At 36.8% G+C, this 14,780-nt stretch overlaps 1 protein-coding gene across 2 annotated transcripts in view; it reads left to right on the top strand.

Annotated features, from left to right (window-relative positions):
- The window catches only part of FAM118B (family with sequence similarity 118 member B), a 98,418-nt gene that overhangs the window by 47,496 nt on the left and 36,142 nt on the right, over nucleotides 1–14,780 (top strand). For both annotated transcript variants that reach the window (XM_027835259.1, XM_027835260.1), the window contains one exon: nucleotides 6,038–6,130. In XM_027835259.1, coding sequence (XP_027691060.1) covers nucleotides 6,045–6,130 — 86 coding nt within the window. In that variant the 5' untranslated portion in view covers nucleotides 6,038–6,044. The remainder of the gene's footprint in view (nucleotides 1–6,037; nucleotides 6,131–14,780) is intronic.

Here is a 14,780-nt window from a genome sequence, read left to right as displayed (position 1 = left end):
CGAGAGACACCTAGTCACAAACAAAACACATATAACCACATGAGGTAGGCAGAACAGAGGTGGGAGGAAGAGAAAACAGATACTTGTCAATTGAAAAACAACCTATTTAAACCAAATGGCACGATAAAAAGAAAAATCAGGTAGCATAAGTGAAATAATGGATTTCAGATAACTTTAGCCATCTATCAGGAATGGACTCTAGCAAAACAGTCATGTATCTTCACTGTAAGTAATACAGGCTGGGTCTGGATGTTAGTAGATTCATAGTGATGATTGATGGAATATGACAGGGATAAATGCAAGTGATTATCATCAAGAGAAAAAAATATTTCATCCAGCCTTTCTAAAAGATTGACCACCATTTAAAATTGATCTTAGCACTCAATTGTGTGTGATCGAAGCACAAAGCACTGTGTAGAAGTAATCCAGAGACATCAGTTCAGCCGTTTCCATCTAGATATGCATAGAGAGGAAAAAAAGAAAAGAATAATAGTGTGTCATTTTTCAGGATTCTAAGTCTTTTAAAAATAATGTGGAAACTAAGAGCATACTTTAAAGTAGCAAAATAATAATATCTGTTTAAAAGAATTGAGGTTAGTGACTGCCAAGCCTTTTTAAAGTACTAGATGGGCAGGGAGCTCATCTTGGCTTCAGGTGATGAGTTTTTACAATATTTTAAAGAGAGAAAATTAAAAATATGCAAATCTTAAGTATCACACTCAAAAAAATTTATGTACTATTTTATAACATTATCAGTCATCATACTTCTCCACTTTAAAGCATGTATTGTAATATAGGACATGGCTTCAACTAAGGTGTAAATTATATAAAGTTAGTTAAGTAGTGGATATAACTGTTGGGAAGATGCTGATATGTGGTAAATAATGCATTTTGAAGAGAAAAATATTACTGAATTATTTACCTCACTCAGCAGAATATTTTGTTGGAATAAATCCAAAGTGAATTTTAATTAGTCATATGATTTCTCTGGGCTTCACTTTATATCTAAAATGAATGGGTTGGACTAAGTGATCATTAAGGTGCATTCCAGCTTTAAAAATCTCTGATTTCATGAATTCTGTTTTCCTGTTGACTTTCAGTGTAATATTAGAGAAACATTCTAATAACTTTCTGGTAAAATAATACATCTTTTGAGCTTCAAAACATCTTTGATTTCATTGGTTTGACTAGTCTCTCAAATAGAGATCATAACCTCTTCATCTATTCCACTTAAGGCAACTAACATATTTCTTGGACACAACATACCATTTCCAATCTCTTGGCCTACACACAGCCTGTCTCTAATGCCCTTAAGCTGCTGCCACCTCACTTCATTCTCTCAGAATACCTAATGTGCTTCTAGACTCAATTCAGGTGGCACCTGCTCAGCAAAATCTTTATGATTTTTGTACCCCAGTTGTTAGTGGTTTTTTCCCTTCTCAAATTATTTTGCATTCACTTATCTGTGTACATGTTGTATCCTCTAGTAAAATATAAATTCCTAGGGGGCAGCTAGGTGGTGCAATGGAAAGAGCACGGACCCTGGAGTCAGGAGGACCTGAGTTCAAATACAGCCTGACACATAACACTCACTAGCTGTGTGACTCTGGGCAAGTCACTTAACCCCCAATTGCCTTACCAAAAAAAAAAAATGTTTGTGTATTTATATACATATATATATGTGTGTGTGTGTGTGTGTGTGTATATATATATATATATATATAAATTCCTTCTAGTCAAGTCAGCAAGTTTTTAAGTGCTTACTATGTGCCATGCACTATGCTAAGCATTGGGGATACAAAGAGCGATGAAATAGTTCTGGTTCTCAATGAGCTCACAGTCTAATGGGGGAGACAACCTGCAAACAAATAAGTGTAAACTACACACACACACACACACACACACACACACTCGTGCAATAAATTGTAGATAATCAGAGGGAAGGCACTAGAATTAAGAAGGATTAAAAAAGACTTCTTGTAAAAGGAGGATTTTAGCTAGCGTTTGAAGGAAGCCAGGGAAGCTAGAAGATTTAAAAGAGGAGGCAGAGAATTCCAGGCATGAGGGACAGCCAGTGAAAATGCCCAGAGTTTGGAGATGGAGTGTTGTGTGTAAGGAACAGCAAGGAGGCCAACGTCACTCTATCCTAGAGACTGTGGAGAAGACTGGAAAGCAGCCAGGTAATGAAGTTCTTTAAAAGACAAATGGAGGATTTTTATATTTGATCCTAAAGGTAATGGGGAGCCACTAAACTTATACAGAGAGGGGATAGTGTAGCCATATCCTGTACTTTAGGAACATCAATTTAACACTTTGAAGGCAGAGGCTGTTTTTATGTCCCCAGAACTGATCATGATGCCTTGTACTTAGTATAGGTACATAATAAGTATTGATCAAATTTAGTCAGTTGCTGTGACCAAAACAAAAATTGATCACCTCTTAGGTAATCTTCCACAGATGAACCTTTTTGAACATAAGTAGGATGGTCTTCAAGTGATCATCTGTCATCAGGCCCTCTCCCTATCTCCTGATTCCTTCTTGAATGCCTTCAAACATGCTCAAGTTTCCCCCATCAAAAAAATCCTCACTACACCTTTCCATTCCCTCAAGCTACCATAGATCTCTTCCCTTTCTCAGCCAAATTCCTTGAAACTTGTCTAAACTTGCTGCCTTTATTTCCTATCCTTTCACTTCTCACCCCCTGAATTGAAACTACTCTTTCCAAAATTACCAGTAATATCCTAATTGCTAGATATGAAGGTCTTTTCTCAGACCTCATCCTTCTTGACCTCTGCTGCATTTGACACTGTTTACCAACCTCTCCTGGAAACTCTCTTCTCAGCATTTTTTGTGACCCGACTGTATTCTGTTCTTTTTTCACCTCTCTGACCAATCTTCAGGCTGGCTCATCATCCATCTAGTACCCCCTAACAGTAGATATTCCCCCAAGGTTTTAACCCATGCCTTCTTCTCTTCTCCTTCTGCTCTATCTCTCCTTTGTGACTTCCTCAGCTCCCATGGGTTTAATTATCCTCTCCATGCAGATGACTCTCAAAGACAGGAGATAAATAGGTAGAACAATATCTGGCCTTAGTCCCTCCCTTGAGCTTCAGTCCCCCATCACCCACTGCATGTTGGATATTTCAAACTGGATGTCCTAGAGACACTACAAACCTAACATGTCCAAAATGAACTCGTTTTTCCCTGCAAAAACTCCACCCCTTCCAGATTTCCTTATTTCTGTTGAAGGTGCAACACTCACAGCTCCTAGTCCATAACCTATGTCTGTTGTCCTATCTTGCCATTTCTATTACCTCTCACATCTAATTTCTTCACTTACATCAGTACCACCGTAGTTCAGGCCCTCACCACCTTTCACCTAGATTATTGCAACAGTGCCTTTTAATTGTTCTTTCTTGCCTTAATTCTCTTCCCACTGTAATCTGTCATATACACTGCAGCCAAAGTAGTTTTTCTAAGGCATAAATCTCACCGTGTGATTCCCCTACTCAGTCAGTGGGTTCCAGTTGATTCTAGGATAAAATATGAACTTTTCTTTTTAACTTTTAAAACCATTTGCAACCTGACCCCAACCTCCTTCCAACGTCATTGGACATAATCCCCCTTCTGTATTCAGCAGTCCAGTCAAACTGGCCTTTTCTGTGTTCCTTGCTCATGACACTTCATGTCTTGTGACTTTATCTTTGCCCTGACTTTTCCTCATACATGGAATGCATTCCTACCTTTCCTCTACTTCATAATATCTATCTTTAAGATGCAGCTAAATCTGCAGTGGTGATACACTAGAACAGGGATGGGGAACCTGCGGCCTCAAGGCTACATGTGGCCTTCTAGGTCCTTGGGTGCTGCCTTTTGACTGAGTCCAGGTTTTATGAACAAATCCTTTTATGAAGGGGACTTGTTCAGTGAAGTTTGGATTCAGTCAAAGGGCCACACTTGAGGACCTAGAGGGCTACATGTGGCCTAGAGGCAGCAGGTTCCCAACCCCTGTAGTAGAACCTTTTCCAATAAATACTCCCTCTCTCAGCTCCTGGCATTCTATCTGGCTCTCCTCTATGTCTAGAACTCTCTCCCTCCTCCATTCCAACTACTGACCTCCTTGGCTTCCTTTAAGTCCCAACTAAAATCCCACCTCCTATAGGAAACCTTACCCAACCCCTCTTAATTCTAGTGCCTTCCATCCATTAATTATTTCCTATTTATCTTATATATAGCTTGCTTTGTATGTATTTATCTTCATGTTGTCTCCCTTGTTAGAGTGTAAGATCCCTGAGGGAGGGAAGTATCTTTGTCCTCTTTTTGTATCCCCCAGCTCTTAGCACAGTGCCTGGCACATAGTAGGCATTTAATAAATGTTTATTGAATTGAATTGATGCTAAGTAAAGTAAGTAGAGCCAAAAAATAATATACATAATAATTACAACAATGTAAATGGGAAGAACAACACACCAAAAATTAAAAGTAAATGTAACAAAAATTATAAGGTTCAAATCAACACTCAAATGAAAAGATTTGAGAAGATATCCCCAACCTACCCCTTCCAGGAGGTGGGAGGGTCACGGGTGTTAAACATTACACATGTTTTCAGACCTTCTTGATGTATCAATCAGTTGTGCTGCCTTTTTTTTCCTCCCCCGAAAAAATTACTATTTGTCATATGAGATAGCTCTTGGAGATGGGGAGGGAGAGGGATACTGCAGTGATGTAAGAAATGGAAAAACATTAGTAAAAAAAAATTTTAAAAAGATGCAGCTAAAGCACAATCTTTTTCATGAAGCCTTTCCTTATCCCCACCAGCTTCTAGTGAGTACCCTCCTTCCCAAACTACCTTATGCTCAACTAATTTGTTAATTTTTATCTATACTATATATGGTTTTTGTATGCATTTGTTTTCTCCCTCATTATAATGTAAGCTGCCTGTTATGGGAATGAGTTGTCTCATTCTTTGTATTTGTATCCCCAGGACCTGGCACAGTGCTTAGCATATAATAGTAGGTGATTAATAAATATATTGATTGATTGTTTGATAGGACCTGTTAGCTTTTACTCCACTGGCATTGCCTTCAGTAACCCAGAAGCATAAAATAGTGTTATTTAAAAGATTAACAATAATATAATGTTCTAAAAAATATTAGAAGGGATAAAGTACTATGGCCTAAGATTGTCTATATTTTGTATGTTGTAGCTAAAATATTGTTCTCACAGTGTAGGTATCAATCCCTAACATGTTAGCAACTTACCTAAGTTGTTGTTGTTATTTTAACCAAGCTTAAACTATCTTAATATATCTAAATTTTGCTTCTTTGGTAATTTTTATACCTGTTTTTCCTGCTTACCTCATCATGTAAATTACTGATTTGTTTCTGCAATCTGTACTTGGCAACATCTGTATAGTATGCTGCAGAGGAAGGGAGAGCATATGAAACTGACTAAATATGCGGGGCTTTGTTTTTTTATTTTTATTTTTTAAAAGGAGCCTTATCCCAGGGTTTGTGTAGTCATGTAACTGTCTAGCAATTGGGTAATGTCTTAGGGGTTTTTTTTATAATTTTTATATTGTGCCTATATTGACCATTCTATTCCTGTCTTACTGGTTTCTTTAACTGTTGACAGATGGCCTGATTGGGGTCTTTTACTATATCCAAAAGTATTAAGCTTGGCAAAATGTTGAACATTTGTGGATCCTGGCCACTTGCCAGAATTTAGTTGGGCCTTCAAATAACATAGACAGGTTGGCATCATGAGACTCAAAAATTCTGTAGTTTCAAGGAAGTCTATTCCTTTCAATGAATTTGTGGTGTAATTTATGAGTTTTTTTTTCATTTTGGAACACTTGAAGCAATTTTGGTTCAGAAAAAGATCTGACCTAATCTACTAAAAGTTTGTGAGTAGACACACTAAAATCTTCAAAACAGTAAAACTTATGAAATCTGGTATATCCCTGGATTTCTCAGTGGTATGCTTTTGGGTTGATCTGATCCTTAATATCTTAGTTCCTATGTTTAATCTATTTTAGAAACTGGATGGCTTCTACAGGGAGCCAGCCCTCTGATATAGACAAAATTTTTGGATTCTTCAGTGATGGAGCACCCCCCACCAAAAAACCCAGGTAAGGAAAAGAATAGAACCTCAAGAACAAAGGTAATGGTTATTGTTGTCTGATGCAGAAGAGCAGCCTCTTCATGTTTCATCTACTTGGCATGTTTGAGTTTTTCATCCAGTTCATGTTGTCAAAAACTATCAAAGCAGAGATGATTCCTCAAAACTTGAGCCTTTCATTTTTTTGGGGGGGGGGTACTATGTTTTACATAAGCAGGTAAAGAGAGAGGAGGTAGTGACAGTAGTAGTTGATTTTTACCCCAGCATTATACTTCTCAAGACTAAAAGGAATATGCTTTCTTTCTTGATGTTTCACTACATTGAGGAGAAAGTCAATAAAGGCAGGGACAGTAGAGAAAGCTCAGTTTTTTTCCCCAAACAGTAGATGATGATATGCCCAAAACAAGACCATTGTGAGACCATTTCAGAACACCCCATGTATTAGAATCTGGGAGAAATTCTAAAGAATTCCAGCTTGTTTTGCCAAGCTCCCTTATTAATTTATTCAGTCAGTATTTTTTCTAAAAATTAGTGTCCTCAGCATTGTATTAAATGTTGCAGTTTCATGGTTGAGGTAAGCATTTCTTCTATAAGGTAGAAAAAAAAATTTATCAGTACACCAGATACTTTAACTCTTACAATTTGGAAGAGAACTCAGCAACATCTCCTTTGAGGTTCACTTCATCACAACATATCATCCTATGTAAACCTTAATGGCAGATACCTACAGGACCTTTGATGATTGTCCCTCTTTTCTCAAGAATCTGGCTCATAGTCTTTCTCTATCCCTAATCCTTGTCCTTTATATAAGGACTTCAATATGCATGTTGATGTGCTCTCAAATACTCTAACTTCTGAATACATCAACCTTAACTCAGACAATTACAGAATTGAGTGTTGAGGGGACCTCAGTGGCCATCTAAAACAACTTATACATCAGAGTAATCCTCACTTTAAGATTCTCAACAAGTAATTGTCCAGCATTTTCTTAAACTACCAAGAAGGGCCTTTTCTTAAACTACCAAGAAGGGGGAACCCTCTTGAGGCAAACCATTCCAATTTTGGACAGCTCTAATTATTAGGTTTTCCTGACATTAAACCTAAATTTGCCACTTTGTGACTTACATCCATTGCTATTAGTTCTGCCACCCTGGGGCCAGATAGCACAAGTCTATCCCTAGTCACGTGACAGCCAGCCCTTCAAATACTTGAAGACAGCTCCCCAGGTCTTATTTTCTCCAGAGTAAACATTCCCAATTCTTCAGTTGATCTTCATATCATGGACTTGTCCTTCACCATTCTGGTTGACTTCTTCTAAATACTCTTCTGGCTTATCAGTGTCCTTAAATTGTGATTCCTGGAACTAAACACGATACTCTTGATGAAATCTGATAAAGTCAGAGTACAGTAGAACTATCATTTCTCAATTCCTGGCAGCCCTATCCCCTTTGTAATGAAGTCTGAGAATTCATTAGCTTTTTTGGCTGCTACTTCACTTTGTTAACTTACATTGAGTCTGTTATCCACCAAAACTCCAGATATTTTCTGAAACAACTTCTATCTTTCTATGCCTCTTCCTCCTTATGCTCCTGGAGCTTATTTTTTGCACACAAGAACAATGCTTTACATTTATTCCTACTGAATTTCATCTTAATGGATTCAGCCCAGTGCTAGCCTGTTATGCTTTTGGATCCTGATTCTGTCGTCCACTGTCTTAGCTATCCCACCCAGTTTTGTGCCATCTGCAAATCTGATGAACATACTTTCTATGCCTTTACTCAAGTCATTAGTAAAATGTTAAACAGCCAAATGGAGATCCCTGTGGTTTTCTACTACAGACCTCCTACCATAGTTTGAATCTATCTGATTGTACTATTATCTAATCCATTTCTCTCCATCTTCTCCACAAGAATAGTACAACATAATTTTATAAATCTAATTTAATTAAGATTTAGGTAAACTTTATTCATACCATTCACCTCATTTACTAGTTTAGTAATCCTATCAAAAAAGGAAATGAGGTTGGTCAGTCTGAAATGACCTATTCTTGATGAAGCCATGATGGCCCTTTATCATTACCACTTCCCTTCCAAATTTTTACCAACCATATCTTTAATGACCTTCCAAGAATTGAAGTCAAATTCAGTGAGTGACTTTTAGTTGGCAGATTCTTTTCTCTTCCCTTTTTTGAAAATCGGGCCAATGTTTCCCCTTCTCCAATTAAGTTATACCACTCCTGATTTCTGTCATCTTTCATATATCACCAACAGTGGCTTAAATAATCATCTCTGCCAGTTCTTTCAGAATTGGAGGATGTAATTCATCTAGGACAAGTGAGTTGAACTCATCAAGGTAGCTAGTAAGGTATCTCCTTACTTTTAGATATCAACTCCCTAATAGAAATGTTTTGTTTTGTCATTTACAGTGCAAAAGTCATCTTAGAAGAGAAATACTCAAATAGATCTGTGATCTCATCACTTCAGGAATTCCTTCCAGTATCATTTTTGTTTTATCATTTCCATTGTAAAAGGTCATTCTCCTTTGAAGAGAAAACAGATTCTCTCTTTTGTCAATTATCATCATCCTGTTCACCCTAAGCAAAGGTCCTATCCCTTCTTTGATCCTCCAGCTTTAAAAAAACAAAAAACCTTTTTGCTGTCCTTAGCTTCCCTCACCAGCCTGAACTTATTCTTATTTTTATCATTCCTGATACTATTTTTACTAGGCTCTGCCATGCATTTATGCTACTTGTCCTCCATTACCAAGCACTGTTTCCATCTTCTTTATATTACTTTCTTTTTTTTTTTTTAACAACATTCATTTTTTTTTAAGGCAGTTGGGGTTAAGTGACTTGCCCAGGGTCACACAGTTAGTAAGTGTCAAGTGTTTGGTCTGAGGCCAGATTTGAGCCCAGGTCCTCCTCACTTCAGGGCTGGTGCTCTATCCACTGCACCACCTAACTGCCCCAACATTCATTTTTTATAAAGATTTTGAGTTTCAAATTTTTTCTCCCTCCCTCTGTCCCATCTCCTCTCCCCAAGATGGCAAGCAATCTGATATAGATTATACATTTGCAGTAATGTAAACGTATTTCCACATTAGTTATGTTGTGAAAGAAGAAACAGAACAAAAGGGAAAAGCCACCCAAAAAAAAGTGAAAATAGTATGCTTCTATGTGTATTCATATACACAGTATCCATAGTTCTTTCTCTGAATGTGGATAGCATTTTCCATCATAAGTCTTTTGTAATTGTCTTGGATCATTGTATTGCTGAGAAGAGCTAAGTCTATCAAAGTCAGTCATCACACAATGTGGCTGTTACTGTGTACAATGTTCTCCTGGTTCTGCTCACTTCACTCAGCATCAGTTCATGTAAATCTTTTCAGGTTTTTCTGAAATCTGCCTGCTTATCATTTCTTACAGAACAGTAGTGTTCCATTACATTCTTGTACCACAACTCCACCAACAATGCATTAGCGTCCCAACTTTCCCACATTTTCGCCAACATTTATCATTTTCCTTTTCTGTCATATTAACCAATCTGATAGGTGTGAAGTGGTACCTCAAAGTTGTTTTCATTTGCATTTCTCTAATCATAGTGATTTAGAGCATTTTTTCATATCAATATAGATAGCTTTAATTTTTTTATCTAAAAACTGCCTGTTCATATCCTTTGACCATTTATCAGTTGGGGAATGACTTGTATTCTTATAAATTTGACTCACTTCTCTATATATTTGAAAACTAAGGCCTTTATCAGAAATATTGGCTGTAAAAATTGTTTCCCATTTTACGCTTTCCCTCTAATCTTGGTTGCATTGGTTTTGTTTGTACAAAACTTTTTTAATTTAATGTCATCAAAATTATCCGTTTTGCATTTCATAATGTTCTCTATCTCTTGTTTGGTCATAAATTCTTCCCTTCTCCAAAGATCTGACAGGTAAACTATTCCTTGCTTTCCTAATGTTCTTAAGGTATCATCCATTATGTCTAAATAACGTACCCATTTTGACCTTATCTTGGTTTACAGTGTGAGACGTTGGTCTCTCCCTAGTTTCTGCCATACTATTTTCCAGTTTTCCCAGCAGTTTTTGTCAAACAGTGAGTTCTTAACCCAGAAGCTAGAGTCTTTGGGTTTATCAAATACTTGATTACTGTGGCCATTTACTCTTGTATACCTAATCTATTCCACTGATCCACCACTCTATTTCTTTGCCAATACCAAATAGTTTTTGTGATTGCCAATTTATAATATAGTTTTAGATCTGGTACAGCTAGGCCATCTTCGTTTGCATTTTTTTTTTCATTATTTCCCTTGATATTCTTGATCTTTTGTTCTTCCAGAAGAGTTTCGTTGTTATTTTTTCTAGCTCTATAAAATAATTTTTTGGTAGTTTAATATATTTCTTTTAAAATCCAAGTTAGTGAGTTTTCTGTTTGTTCACATTAGTATCTTTAGAATAATCCCATATTTCTTCCACATTGGAATTGTTTTCCTTTGTGTCTTCAGAATTTAATTTGCAAGCATCCTCCATCTCTCCTGGGCTGACTTCCCCTAAGGCATTTTAGTCCATGGGAACCTACCTTCCTTCCTCCGAACCTCATTAAAATCAGCTTTCCCAATATATAGAGTACATGTCACACTATGTCTGGCTTTCCTCTCCTCTGTCACAAACTCTAGAAGTGATCTCTTCCTGCACCCCCTCCCCCCACCCCAATATTTTCATTCTTTCTACCCCAGCATCCTTATTGGTGAGAATAAGATCCAAAATAGAATTTCCTCTTATTGCTTCCTCCACCTTCTGAAGGACAGCATAACCACTAAGACAAGTCAAGAAGTTGTTAGCTGTTTTGCTTTTGGCAGAGAGAGAAAGCAACAGCAGAAAATCTGGATATAATTGATCCCTCATCACTACTATGTTATACCTCTGTTCCAGAATTGTGATCTGTTTACAAATCACTTCATCTATTTCTTCTTTCTATTCAGGTGTCCTGTAATATATAGGACAATTTTGTCATTGAAGTGACAAAATTATTTTTTGTTTCTTCCTCCTTTAACCACCATAAAACTTCTATATTATGCTTCCTGGTCTGTTTCCTGGATTTCCTCACATGAGTATACTTTATTAATATACCTACCCCATCCCTATTTTGACCTATCTCATTTCATTTGAATAAGGTATACCATTGAGAGGTATAGTCTCATTGTGAGTTACATCCCACCAGTTATAACTGTGAAGTGAAATTTGCCCCCCTTGCATTAGTAATTCAGCTCCTCCCGTTTGTTGCTTAATTTTTAGATATTTGTGGACAGGCACTTGAGACAATGAGTTTAATTACTGTCTCCCTTCTTGGATCATGTTTTCTATGAACTTCTAGATTTCTTATTTGTTATTCTTCCTTTGTAACTATTCTTTATAATATCTAACTTAGGGAATATATATAAGCAATCTTCTTTCTCCTTGTCTTTTTTAGTTTAAAGTCCTTTTGACTAGATTTGTATTTGGAAAATACACTCTTACCAGCCTGTATTATTAATGGTTTATTTCTTCTCTGGCCAGGAATCTCACTGCCAGTCCTATATTGTAAGCTATGATCTAAAATCCCATTCTTAGATACTACCTTTTTAGCCAGCTGTTCACTTTCCAACTTAATTTTTCTCTTCTGCATCCCTTGTCTTCAGTGGAACAGTGATGAATGGAACCTGTGCCCTATGGTCTTCAATTTCTTTCCAAAAGCTTTATAATCATTGGCAATGCTTTTTACATTCATTCAGAAAGTATCATTTGTGACAACATGAATCAGCCAAAAGCAAACAGTTGTCATCTGTTTAGATCAATGTTTTGGGAGGTTTTCTGTTATATCTTGGATATATGCCCCAAGAAAACAACAGACATTTCTGTTGTTATCAGGTTAACAGATACCTGCTTCAGTACTCCTAAACGGGAATCGCCAACTACTACTACTCTTCTCTTTTTCCTCTGACCCTTACTGAATCATCTCTCGCCTGATAGCTTCTGTGGCTCTATTATATCTTTGTTGATATCACAAGTAACTTCTTTCTCCTCAGAAGATCCAGCTCTCTTCTGAAGGAAGAGGCTCAAATCTGTTTTTAAGTTCTAATTATGCAGCTGTCTTTTTCATTCCCTTTCTCCTCTGTGTCATCCTCTCCATTCTTTCATTTTGATAAAGGTCAAGTCTTCTTTCTTACATCTCATATCCATTTTTTCCCATCAAAGTGTTGCTTATGTTGCCTTTAGGAACCCTTTATTCTCACTCACAACTTGCAGAATAGAGAAGTATTCTTCCAGTCCCTTCACCTTCTTCTCCACAAAGATCAGCCTACATTTGGAACATATGACAATCATGTAACAGAAATACAACACTTATAATTGCTCAAGTTCCTTTATTCTCCATAATGGTTGACATTTTCATTTTGTTTTTTGAATCTGCTTGAAGGTATTTACCCCCTGAACCCTAAACACATAACTGAAAGATTTAGATCCATTTATCGCTTTTTAATAATTTGATAGCCACTCAGATCCCTTTCCTTCATCTCAACAATTTGCAAGGCCACATCCACCTCCCTTTGGCCTTATACTAATCTCTGATCTGTGTCAGCAGTTTGCCCCACCTCACCCACCAGTGGAGTTATGAAGAGTAGAATGAGACTGACTTCACAACAAGCAACCACAAAACCCACCAATCCATGCAATCAATTAATTAGCTTAATGCTCTGATTGTTCCATTTACCTTTTCTTGTTTACCCTGCCTTCTCTGTTGTTGTTATTTAATCCTGTCAGACTCTTCGTGACTCCATTTGGGGTTTTCTTGGCAAAGATACTACTAGAATGGTTTGCCGTTTGTTTCTCTAGCTCATTTTACAGATGTGGAAACTGAGGCAAACAGGGTTAAGTGACTTGCCTGGGGTGACATAGCTAATAAGTGTCTGAGGCCAGATTTGAATTCAGGTCTTCCTGACTCTAGGCCCACCACTCTATCTACTGCACCTTCTAGCTGCCTTGTCTTTACAAAATACCTCATCCTCATCATTCTCGAACCTACCTCTTCAGGTTCTGTTCAGTAATCCTCGTTGCTTTTCCTTAATTGTCATTGAACATAGTTCTCTTATAATCTAGAATCTATACTCTATACTATATATGGGCCTAGATATTGTTCTTCAGATTTTCCTTAATTTCTCCAAAATTTCTCATCCTCAATTTCAACCACTGACCTACTTTACTAGTACACATCTCTCCATATCCCCTACAAAATTTTCTTATAATTATTCGACTTACATCCTTCTATCTTTTTCCTTTCCATCTCATCACCTTCTCCCAGGTTGTCCCTTAACTTCACCACATACAGCAGTAATAATACCCTTAATCTCAGTACCATGTCATTCACTTCCATTATCCTTAACTCTGAAATTCATTTATCAGACCGTATCATACTATCCTTCCATCTCTCCCTGTGCAGTGTGGGATACTAGATAAGAGAACTGGACTAGAAATCAGAAAATCCTGCTTCTGATACTTATTTAGGTGTGTGACCATAGGCAAGATACTTAAACTCACTATATTTTCTCATCTGTAAGAAAAGATTGGATTAAAAGTCCTTTCTAGCTCAAAATCTATAATTCTATAACTTATATAGGTAATCATTGTTTCAGTTCTAATTCTGTTCATTTCTTATAATTTAGGCAAAGAAGACCTCTTGAATAAAAGTGCCTTTGCCAAAAATTAAGTGGCAAGTTGGCCTTTGAGAGTTTTTAATCTTGTATATTTGAGATCCTAGAGTAAGAAATATATTATAACTAGGGTCCTGATCTGCCCAGGTAAAAAGCTGTTATGCTTGTGTTCAGTAAATTGGCTTATTGCATGTTTCAGGGCAGATTCTGCCTGTTTTTCCCTAGGAAAAAAAGTATTGTTATGCAGCACATATTCTCTGATCAGATGTGTGGGTCCTCAGTTCTTTGAGAACCTTACTAACTCATAGTCCTTCCCACCCTCCATTCCGGATTCCATAAACACACTGGAGACAAATTTATTCTTATCTTTATCCTAAGGTTAATTTTTTTTTTCTTCAAGACCCTTATAACATATATGGATTCAAAATCCCCATGACTTTATCACTCTGGTGTCTAATTAGAAACTAGGTCACAGGGTTTTGTATTGTTTTTTCTCGAGTTAATTTTTTCTTTTGTGTTACTTTTTTTTAAAAGTCATTTCTACCTATATTACCCTACTGAACTATAATTTTGAGATCTTTCCTATTTGTTTTGTCTAAAGTATGGATGATCATAAAGGAGAGAGAGAGAGAGTCAACTTCAGGATTACTTTTAATTCTTAAAGCTGGATCTTTGCTATGTTTTTAGCAGGCATTTTCCTGATATTCAGCTCTGTGTCCCTCATGTACTTTGGAGTGAAATATTTTAGAAATTAGCATTTATCATCTCTTGATTATGTGAAAGTTGTACTTTTAATAGATCACTTTTTCTATCTAACCAAGGTCTTTTCAGTCCACCAAAAATGTGTTAAGTGTTTAATATCTCAGACAGCTTGGCATGGTAGAGAGAATGAACTTGGAGAAAACTAATTCCAAGCCAGCCTATGACACATAGTGGCTCTGTGACCAGAAACAAATCATTTAATCTCAC

Source organism: Vombatus ursinus, unplaced genomic scaffold, assembly GCF_900497805.2.
Source record: "Vombatus ursinus unplaced genomic scaffold, bare-nosed wombat genome assembly UNPS02014813.1, whole genome shotgun sequence".
Classification (NCBI taxonomy): Eukaryota; Metazoa; Chordata; class Mammalia; order Diprotodontia; family Vombatidae; genus Vombatus; species Vombatus ursinus.
The sequence above is the reverse complement of the archived record's forward strand: the minus strand, read 5'-3'. Positions and strand labels throughout refer to the sequence as shown.